Source organism: Musca domestica, unplaced genomic scaffold, assembly GCF_030504385.1.
Source record: "Musca domestica strain aabys unplaced genomic scaffold, Musca_domestica.polishedcontigs.V.1.1 6, whole genome shotgun sequence".
Taxonomy (NCBI): Eukaryota; Metazoa; Arthropoda; class Insecta; order Diptera; family Muscidae; genus Musca; species Musca domestica.
Window position 1 is genome coordinate 18,087,571 of NW_026712363.1, and position 11,032 is coordinate 18,098,602.

Genomic DNA, 11,032 nt, shown 5'->3' on the forward strand with positions numbered 1-11,032 from the left:
TTAATGTGATTTATAGCTATCCAACTTCTAGAACATTTCCCAACCTCTTCTGGAATGTGTTCACCTTTCTTCTACTCTATAAAAGCAAATGTTCTCGGGAAAACTCCATCAGTTTCGATTCAAAAAATGTTGCTTAAACTGGTGTTATTTTCTGGTATATTTTTTTAGTTTTTCAAACTGAGCTGTTAAATTTTTTTACTTTCCTCCTAAATTCTTTTCACAGTCCTCATCACCGCCTTAAACGCTGAGGAGGAACGCCAAGCACGCAGTGTTCTAAATCGCAATCGAAATAATCTCCATTATCATCAATCTGTTCCACAATGTATATGTACGCCAGGTCCGCGTGGAAGTCCTGGTGAGCCTGGCCGCACTGGTATAAAGGGTCCACGTGGAGATCCTGGCCTAAAGGGACCTAAAGGACCCCCAGGTCCAGTAGGTACACCAGGCATACAAGGTTCACCTGGTCGTGATGGCGCACCCGGTGCTCCAGGTTTACCTGGTCCTCGTGGACGACGTGGTTTTCCAGGTGGTAGAGGAATACCCGGACCCATGGGTCCACCTGGTCAACCAGGTCCACCTGGCCCTCAGGGTGATCCTGGTGTGGCGTCACCTGCGACAACAAGTACCACCACCACAACAACTACAACCACAGAAGCAGCGACGGGACCATAGCAAAAACGAATAGTCACAAATAGTAAACCATTAACTCAAACGATAACAACAACAACAAACATCAAACCATTGGCAATAGCAGCGCCACTAAATTTAGTTTCATTACTGCCAATATTACCGCCAGATCCACCCGCTACTGTCTTACAATCCACATCCAATTCGGAGTTAGTGACTTCGCAAATGAGCCCTCAAACTATCGTCGAGCTCCCAACATCCATAATCTCTGTGGAAATGAATAACGTTCCATCTATTTTACATCCACTACCCAGTTCCCAAGGCATTGCTGTCTACCCACCGCCCGATATGACCCTGCACATCGATGATGAAGATCACATTACTTTGGATTATTTTGAAATTATGGGATATAATAATTAGTTAAGAGACTTTTTGAGTTAGCGATCTACTACTTGTGACTATGTAGAATATTTACTTTGATCAGAGGACATTTTTTTTAAAATAAAACAATAATTTTAAAATATATAACATAATTTTGTTTCATTTATAGTATAAATTACCAACGTGCTCCTCGTTGGCGGAACTTAACAAATATTTAAATTTTTATACCATACAACGCCATGTGTTGGGGGTATTATAAGTTAAATTGGGCCAACAATTATGTAACACCTCGAAATATTGGTCCGCAACATAGGGAACTATATATGGATCTTCCTATCTCGTCGTGCTGAGTCGATCTGGCTATGTATGTCCGTCCGTCCGTCCTCCCATGTTCATTTGTAATCACGCTACAGGTTAAAATTTTGGTCCGATCCTCACAAAATTGAAAATGAAGGTGGGGCTAGGCTCGAGATGATCGCAAAATATTTAGGGGTTGAAATGGACCAAAAACAGAAAAAAATTGAATTATAAATCAATAGAGTTAGAGTTTATGACAGAAGAAATTTCGTGCGACAATTTCCACATCACCGCGAATATTTTTTATTCCGGCCAAATTACAAATACACTTAAAGGTCACATGTGACCATTACAGTTATGCTGATAGCCAAGATATAGGATACCACATAGTGGAAAGGATATTACGTCTTTGTAAATTTATTTGTAACATGGAGATGTAAGCGAGATAGACCCATAGGTAATTTTGAAGATCTTCATAGAATCACTTTCTGAGTCGATTTATGCTCACGTATTTTTGTGAACAAAAAGCAGGTCGCATTTATTATCCGATTGAGATGAAATTTTCCAAACAATATTTGTTTGGCCCATAGACAAACTTTATTGAAATTGGTGGTAATCCGATCAGATTTAGACATAGCTCCCATACATATCTTCAACCGATTTCGGGTTAATTGTGCACCAAATGGCAAATATCAGTCCAAAAGTCCTAAGTCTTGGTACATCCCACCGAATTCAGTCCAGAAGCAAGTATATCGAATTCGGAGAAAATCTGTTCAGATGTAGTTATAGCTCCCATATATATGTTTCATCCGATTTGGTGTTTATGTGCCTCACATTCGTAATATGAATTTGACAACAATGATATTTGGTACCAGATATCTTATAGAGCTCGGAAATACCTTTGCCAGAAATACCGAGAACAGATAAAATTTGGTTATAGTTTCCATGTACAGGCTGAGATCAAAAAACTGCAAAAAAATTCAGACTGCTGTCATTTCTAAGCCACTCATCCGACAGCTGTTAAAATTATTCCAGTGACATCTCCTTATATTGTTTACAAGCGTATAAAAGCACTTTGGAGAGAATTTTCCAAAAAAAAAAATTATTCGTGATGGAATTCAAGCGTGATAGTGTGATTTCTTTATATTTGGCTGGAAAACCACAAGTGACTATCGTTAGAGTACTCCAGCATTTAAATGTGAATAAATCTTTTATGTCTCGTACCATCGCTCGTGACCGTGATGCTGGTAGCGTAGCATGGCGTCAAGGAAGTGGACGGAAGAAAAAAAAACAACATCAGCAGAAATGGTTCGAAAAGTGAAGAAGCGGTTTGATCGATATCCGCGTCGCAGTGACCGAAAAATGACTCATGAGCTGAACATATCGCAATATTCCATTCGATAAATATTGAAAAATTAGCTCGGGGTAAAGCCATTGAAAAAAGTGCAAGAACTTACACCACAACAGAAAGAACATAGACTCAAAAGAGCTAAAGAGTTGCTTCGCTTGGGCGAAAGTGGTGAACTGCCGAATTTGGTTTTCTCCGATGAGAAAACATTCGTTGTCCAGCAGTTTGTAAACAAAAAAAAATATCGTGTTTACTTGTCAAAGAGGTCAGCTAAAAATGTGCACCTTTGGTTGCCCACAAGAACTCAAGTACCGGTCATGGTGATGGTGTGGGCCGCCATAACATCCGATGATCACTCTCCGCTCGCAATAATCGACCGTGGCATCAGAATAAATGCGAATATTATCGCGAAAATATTCTGAAGGGTGTATTAAAGTCTTGGGCACGCAAACATTTTGGCCGCAGACCTTAGACATTCCAACAGGACTCAGCACCATCGCACTCAGCACGCGCCAAGCAAGAATTGTTACAAAATGAGGTTCCTCGCTTAATTTCCAACGCACAATGGCCACCAAAATCTCCGGATACTAATCTGTTGGACTATTTCATTTCATTGGACGTTTGAAGGCCATAATTAGTGCCAAAGGTGACCAATTCGAACAAATTTAAACTTATTCTAAAATTTGATGCTATTTTCGACATTTTTTGCTTTCAATCAATAAAATTAAAAAAAAAAATGTTAAAAATATGGCGATTGACTATGTTGCAATTTTTTTATCTCACCTTGTATATCTGAGTCATATCCAATTCTGATTCTTTAAAAAAATATATATATCGGAGCCGAGTTCCACATAATGGAAACGTACGTCCCGAAATTCATTCCATTTGGACTGACATTAGCCATTATTTGTACAATAAACCTGAAATCGGATTAAGGATATATATGGGAGCTATCTTAGCCGATCTCGATAAAATTTGGCAAATGTATTTCCGAGCTCTATAAAATATCTGGTACCAAATATCATTGTAGCAGTTCCTCACAAAAGTGAGGTACTTAAACAACAAATTGGATGAAACATATATATCAGAGCTATTGCTATATCCGAATCAAATTTTATAAGCTTCTAGACTTAATTCGGTCGGATATGCAAAAATTCAGGTAATTTGGACTGATATTGGCCATTTGCTGCACAATTAACCCGAAATCGGTTGAAGATATGTATGGGAGTTATATCCAAAACTGAACCGATTGAACAAATATTGTTTCGAAAATTTCATCTCAAACGATTAATAAATTTCGTTCACAAAAATACATGGACATAAAACGTTGATCTGTATATAAATTGTTCTGCAACGGGAGTAAAATTTTTACAAAATCCAAATTTCGAATTTTAAGTAATTTCCTTAAAAGTGTAGCTAAAATGGTCAAAAAATCGTATATCAGGAAATACCGTTATATATGGTCTATAGAAAAACGTGGACCTATATAGATAATATTCTGCCGCAGTTGTAAACATTAAAACATAAACATTAAATACCAAATGTGGCTGAAAAAAAAGTGGATAAAATACATAAAATATAAATACCGAATTTTTAACTATTACCTTAGAAAGTGGGGCTAAAATCGTCAAAAACCGATAACAGGGAGGTACAATTATATGGGGGCTATATGAAAACGGGAAATTCCGAACAATTGACCGACAATATTTCTAGAAGTAATCCAAAGCTCTCTGTACAATTTGAAAGCTATATCTTAATATTGCGAAGCATGGAGCAAACTTGGGGACTCTTATGTTCATGGTCAAGTCCACAAGTCCTTGTGTATGGCCAAGGTATCTAAGCAAGTGTGGCCTAATAATTCAAAACCTTTTTTGGGAATTCAATCTTCTAGGAGTTTCCCAATAACCAGAGAACGACCCTAAAATTATTCAACAGTATAATTGCCCTCATACAAATTGTAACATTAGTGTGGGACATTCTTCAATTTTACACGTTCCAATATTAAAGGTACAGGGAAGATAAAATATATGGTTCAAACGTTAAAATTAAAAAAAATACAAGTAAAAAAGTCATAAGTTCGGCCGGGCCGAACTTTGAATACCCTCCACCATTTGGAACGAATTTGGCAATTTTTAAAAAAATAAAATCTGTTAAAAATTCTGTTAAAATCTTAAAAATACCGAATGTAGCCGTTATATAAGGGTCTATACGACGACGTGGGCCTGCATCATCAAAATACCGAATATGGGGAGCTAATATTATATGGGGCTATACCTAAACATGCACCTGCACAGACAATTTACTGTCATAAGCTGTAGCATCTATTACGAACATCAAATACCAAATTTGAAACAATTCCGGTGAATAATGTCGCTAAAATCGTCAAAATACCGAATATGGGGAGGTACCATTATATGGGAGCTATACGAAGACGTGGACCTGCACAGACAATTTTCTGTCTTAGGCTTTAGTATCCATTATGAACTTTAAATACCAAATTTGAAACAATTCCGGTGAATAATGTCGCCAAAATCACAAAATACCGAATATCGGTATATGGAGGCTATATGAAGACGTGAACCTACATGGCCCATTTTCAATACCAAAAGTCCTGCAGACATAATATACATTTGAGTAAAATTTTATCAACCTACTTCATTTCGTTCGGTGATTTCCACAGACAGACAGACGGATAGACGAACAGACGAACGGACATCGCTAAATCAACATTGAATTTTATGCTGATCGAGAATATATATACTTTGTGGGGTCTAAAATGTATATTTCGAGGTGTTAAAAACGGAATGACAAACTTAATATACCTTCCATATTATGGTGGAGGGTATAACAAAGGGTAAGGTGGAAAATATCGGTCCGAATCTATCACGAATGGACACAATTTGAATAGTCACAACTCGCGTAACATGTGTAGTTGGTGACCGAATTAGAAAAATTCTAAATCCAAATGATTACAAATGGGGAAACAAAAAATTGATTCGGAGTGTACATTTTTTGTTCCCATATTCTTAAAATAATAAATCGGGGAAAGCGGCCAGCTTTCTTTGTGAATTTCCAAAGGTTCATTAAAGGAAATTTATCATAAAAGAGCAATTTAGAAAAAGAGAACTTATGGTTTGTTTCGACTTATATCGTTCCTTCTAGAAGGTATGGCTATAAATCTAAATCTGACATTCCTCTAATCAATGTCAAGAACATCCCACAGCAGAGTCACCTGATGCGTTGATGAGTGAATGATTGTTGACATTTTTACAGATTTTAAGAGTGCATAGATAAATCTGTTATAAATGTCACCATAAAATTCTAAACCCGTAAATTAGTAACGGCCACATTCGATCAAACCCATAAATGCACCCTTCTACCAATCAAACATAAAAATGCACTTCTTTTCCAAGAGTGATAGAATCCTATAAAATGCAGTCGCCCTTACCAGCTGAGATTAGTTCACTTACGACAATGAGACATCTTACATTGCTGCTAATAGGTATTTTTTTTAATTTTCAAAAAAAAAAAACCTTTGTTATTTTTCTTTAAATAAATTGTTTTTCTTCAAGGCTTTCTGGGATGCTGCTTTGCGTCTGAGGAGCTGCAACGTAAGCCACGCAATGCACCCCAGATATACTACACTCAACAAGGACCTCCAGGACCGCCGGGACCACCAGGTCTTCCTGGGCCAATGGGCAACAAAGGTCCCAGGGGACCCACGGGTGACATTGGACCTCAAGGTACGCAGGGACCTCAAGGATCACCCGGGCCGGATGGACGAGATGGACCGAATGGTATGCAAGGACCACATGGCTTGAGAGGGCGACGTGGTTTCCCAGGGGCTCGAGGACCACCAGGGCAACCCGGTCCACCAGGTTTAATGGGTCCACCTGGACCACCCGGCCCAGCAGGTGCATCGGCACGTAGCATGTTGTCTTACATCGAGGCTGAAGATGAATATGATGATGAATTTTGAAAAAAAGGATTTTAAGGAACTTTGAATGAATTAATAAATTAAAATTAGAAAAATGAATGAAATCGAGTTTTTTTTGTCAAAATTTTTCATTTTCGAGTGATTTAGAAAAAGTGAAAAAAGGTGTAAATAGGGTTCCTAATCCATCCAGAACTTATTGCAGTCAAATATAAATCCTTGTAGCTGGAAAAATGTGCAATCAACTCAAATTCCCTTTTTTAAAGATTAGCAATAAAAGTCCGAATATTTAATTTTTTTCTTCCAAATCATTTATTCCTCATTGTTGTAACTGTTCTGTGGTATGGTTATTAGAGGTTTTCCATTGGTGTACCATAGACCGGTGGTTTGTCCCAAGGTGGCATATGAATTACCATTTTGTGCGGGAGGTCCTTGGGGTCCAGGTGGGCCCGGGGGACCCTGATGTCCTTGTCTACCCATGGGACCTGGTCTGCCCATAGGGCCGGGAGGTCCTGCCGGGCCTGGAGGACCCGGAGGTCCGGGCGGTCCGGGTTGTCCAGCAATTACAATAGGTAATATGGCTGTTTGTGGCATCATCTGTTGTCCCTCCTCCTTTTCCATGTGTGAAGATGGCACCTTACCAAATCCCGCATTACCATTTAGGTTCAGACCAAACTGCAGATTGGAATTTGGCAAAGAAAGGCGTTGAGGATTATAATAGTTATTGGACATTTTCTTATCCTGGTGATAACCGCCACGATTCTCCAGGCCATAAATCATTTGGGGTATAACAATTTTGACATTATTATCCGTTGCCATGGGTATGACGCTGGGATATAAGTAATCGGGCATCTTGCGGTTATCGTTTTCCTTTTCCTCGGGTTCTTCTTCGAAATCGTCTTCGGTGATTTGTGGTTCCTTGGGTTTGTCCTTTTTCTGATACATGTCATTCTGGGAGTAGACAATGTATTGGCCACTATTTTCACCGGGCTCTCCAATGGAGCGAGCCATGGCAAAATTAGCCAAGGATTTTTTGGAAGCAGCAACGTAATCTGGTCCTAAAATGGCTACCAGGGATACTAGAAATACTAACAAAAGAGAAAACAAGTCAGTTTTTCATTATCTTTGTTTTTGGAGAAATTTCCTATCTTACCTCCTATTTTCATGCTTTGCCTCATTTTGTCCAACTATGCTCGGGTAGGAGTTGATGCCAGGGTTTTATAAGATTCAGTTTAACTATTGGTTTTGTGGTTTATGTTTATTGAAATTTAAGAATTCCGCAAATTGATTCAGCCGATTTTATCTTTATAGCTCGGGATCTACGGAAGATAAAAAGGTTTTCATCAATTCATCTGTTTTGGTTTTTCTTGGAATAGCCGCACTTTTTCGATTTTATTTCCAATTTCTAGTCATTTGTCAAATGGCTTATCTGCTCCAAATCGCACTGCATAAATTAGTGTGTTATGGCTGTCAAAGAAATGAGAAATGCCCCAACCAAAATGTGGGAGAAATTTTTCGTTTGATGTTCAGGTTGATGACTTTTTGCAAGATTTGAAATCATCTCAAATCAATTAACAGCTAATTGAATATTGGTTTCTTTTCAATAAAAAAGTAAATAATTTTTAAGAGAAATTTTCGAATGCAATTTTATAACCGCAATAAATTTTTGTTTCAGCAATTTAAATATGAAATATATCGTTGGCTATTGTATGTCCTCAGCCATATGGCTACTGAGGGTATATATCATTTGATACGTCCAAAACGTGCCTCATCGAAATTTACGATTTAGGACCCAAGGTCTCTTTAGATCAAATGGTGTCCGTCTGTATGTCTGTCCCTTCGATAACTCTCGAAGAGAGTATGCGGTTTGATCCAAATTTGGTACATCGTAATATTTTTGTTAAGCTTAGATCGGGTTCGAACTTGACTAAACTTGAGATCGAATGTGAATATCCACCATTTTCTTTTGATAATTACAAGGGGTTCGAAAGTTTCACCATATTAAAAAAAAAAAAATATTCGATATTTCTTTTAAGTTCGCTTAATGCAATATCTTCATCGACATTAGTTCTAGTATGAATATGGAACTCATAAACCAATTTTTCAGGTACATCCTCAATAAAGGGTAAAATAATAATATATGTATAAGCTATAGATGTAATGGAAAAATGGAAATGAAATACTTTATGTATCTTTTACTTTGTTTTACTTCCTGTTATTGTCCCATGCTTTTGAGGATCTTCATATGATCACTCTCTGAGTCGATTTATGCATTTCAGTCCGTCTGTACATGTATTCTTGTGAACAAAATGCAGGTCCCATTTATTATCCGATTGAGATGAAATTTTCCGAACAACATTTGTTTGGCCCAAGGACGAACTCTATTGAAATTGGAGATAATCGGTAAAAATTTAGATATAGCTCCCATATATAACTTGGTCCGATTTACATTTTATTATGCACTAAACGTCTAATATTTGCCAAATGGGATGGAATTTGGCACATATGACCGAACTGAGTCTAGAAGATAGTATGCCGAATTTGGTGAAGATCGGTTCAGATATAGCTATAGCTCCCATATATATTGTTCATCCGATTTGTTGTATTTGTTACCCACTGCCGTAATATGCACTCCGTAACAACGATATTCAGGGAAATATATCAAATACAGCTTAGAATTATCTTTGCCAAATTTTATCGAGATCGGTTCAGATTTGGATATAGCTCCCATATATCTTTATCTGATTTAAAATTAATTTTGCACCAAATGGGCAATACAAGTCCGAATTTAAAAAATACAAATCCTTTGGCATATTTAGTCCTTTGAACTTTAAATTATAATTATAATCATAGCGCGTATGATTGAATTCTCCCATAAAAACTTTTAATTGTTATGTGGAGCTCAACTAAATTAGCAAAGTGGTGTAGGGTATCATAAAATCAGCCCCGCCCGACTTTACGACTTTCTTTACTGGTTTTTAAATTACAGGAATCCAACTCAATCGGTTCACCTAAAACATAAATTGTACCACATTTAGTAGGCATGACAACTTTCCAAAACTACTTATAAACCATAGTCGTCAAATGCAATAATAATCTTAATTCCTAATTTCAACATTCCAGCTCTATCGGTTCACCCAAATCCAAAATTGTACCAAATTTAGAACAATTTACAAATTACGAAAACTTCCTCCATATAGCAATTCTACTCTTCGGAAGTAATGTTAATTTCAAATTACAGTATTCCACCTCCATTGAACATATTGACCCTACTCTTCAACCTTGAATACCATTTCAAATTTCAAGTTTTTAGGTCTAACCATTCATCTGATACTTAATGGTACCAAATATAGTACATTTTAATACTTTTTGTACTCTAATAGTGGGAATTTCCAAAAACTCTCTTTCTCTTTTCAAATTTAAGAGTTCTATCTCTATTGGATTACATAACAGCTGTAAGTTTGGCCGAGCCGATCTTTGAATACCCTCTACTATTTGGAAAGATTTTGGCAATTTTCAAAAAAATAAAATTCGCTAATTTTTTTTTTAAATCTTAAAAATACCGAATGTAGCCGTTATATTAGGGTCTATACGATGACGTGGACCGACATGGACAACTTTTGTCATACACCATTACGATATTCAAATGCGAAACTTGAGTAAAAAATCGGTAAATAATGTAGCTAAAATCATCAAAATACCGATTATAGGGAGGTACCTTTGTATTGGGGCTATACGAAGGCGTGGACCTGCACAAACAATTTTCTGTCTTAGGATTAAGTATTCATTGCGAACTACAAATACCAAATTTGACAAAATTCCGGTGAATAATGTCGCTAAAATCATCAAAATACTGAATATCGGGGATTACCATTATATGGGTGCTATATGGAGACGTAGACCTGCACAGACAATTTTCTGTCATAGGCTGGTGAATAATGACGTTTAAATCACTAAAATACCGAAAAAGGGAGGTACATGGGGGCTATACCAAAACGTGGACCTATATGGCCCATTTTCAGAAGGACGGACGTCGATAAATCGACACAGAATTTTGATCAAGAATATATATACTTTGTGGGGTCCAAAATGTATATTTCGAGGTGTTACAAACCGAATAACAAACTTAATATACCCTCCATACTATGGTGGAGTGTATTAAAGGATACACATACGAAGGGTGCATTATTTAGTACTTTCCGTACCGTTCTAATACGAATTTTCATAAACCCAGTCTTATCTGATACCTTCGGACCAAATGTGATCCACACCCACAATTTCAAGAATATAGCTTGAGCCGTTTCATCTGAGAGTTGATGAATTATTCCCATTTATTTGAGTTCATAAAAAGTTTAGTTTATAAAAATTTTAAATACTGATCCTTCGTACATACTTCGCTATCGTATTCATTATCTCTTCCAATGCTACCTTGTTTAAATTATTTA

At 37.1% G+C, this 11,032-nt stretch overlaps 2 protein-coding genes across 2 annotated transcripts; one reads left to right on the plus strand and one right to left on the minus strand.

Moving 5' to 3' along the window:
• The first annotated feature begins 115 nt into the window (after nucleotides 1-115).
• On the plus strand, nucleotides 116-6,672 carry LOC101892028 (collagen alpha-1(I) chain-like). Its single transcript, XM_059129277.1, has 5 exons — nucleotides 116-154; nucleotides 224-671; nucleotides 1,178-1,200; nucleotides 6,069-6,155; nucleotides 6,226-6,672. The coding sequence occupies exons 1-5, from the start codon at nucleotides 127-129 to the stop codon at nucleotides 6,630-6,632; spliced, it is 993 nt and encodes a 330-aa protein (XP_058985260.1). The 5' UTR covers nucleotides 116-126; the 3' UTR covers nucleotides 6,633-6,672.
• A 225-nt stretch (nucleotides 6,673-6,897) lies between these two features.
• On the minus strand, nucleotides 6,898-7,726 carry LOC131805734 (pre-mRNA 3' end processing protein WDR33-like). The gene has a single exon (XM_059129301.1). The coding sequence runs from the start codon at nucleotides 7,596-7,598 to the stop codon at nucleotides 6,900-6,902; it is 699 nt and encodes a 232-aa protein (XP_058985284.1). The 5' UTR covers nucleotides 7,599-7,726; the 3' UTR covers nucleotides 6,898-6,899.
• Nucleotides 7,727-11,032: the final 3,306 nt, after the last annotated feature.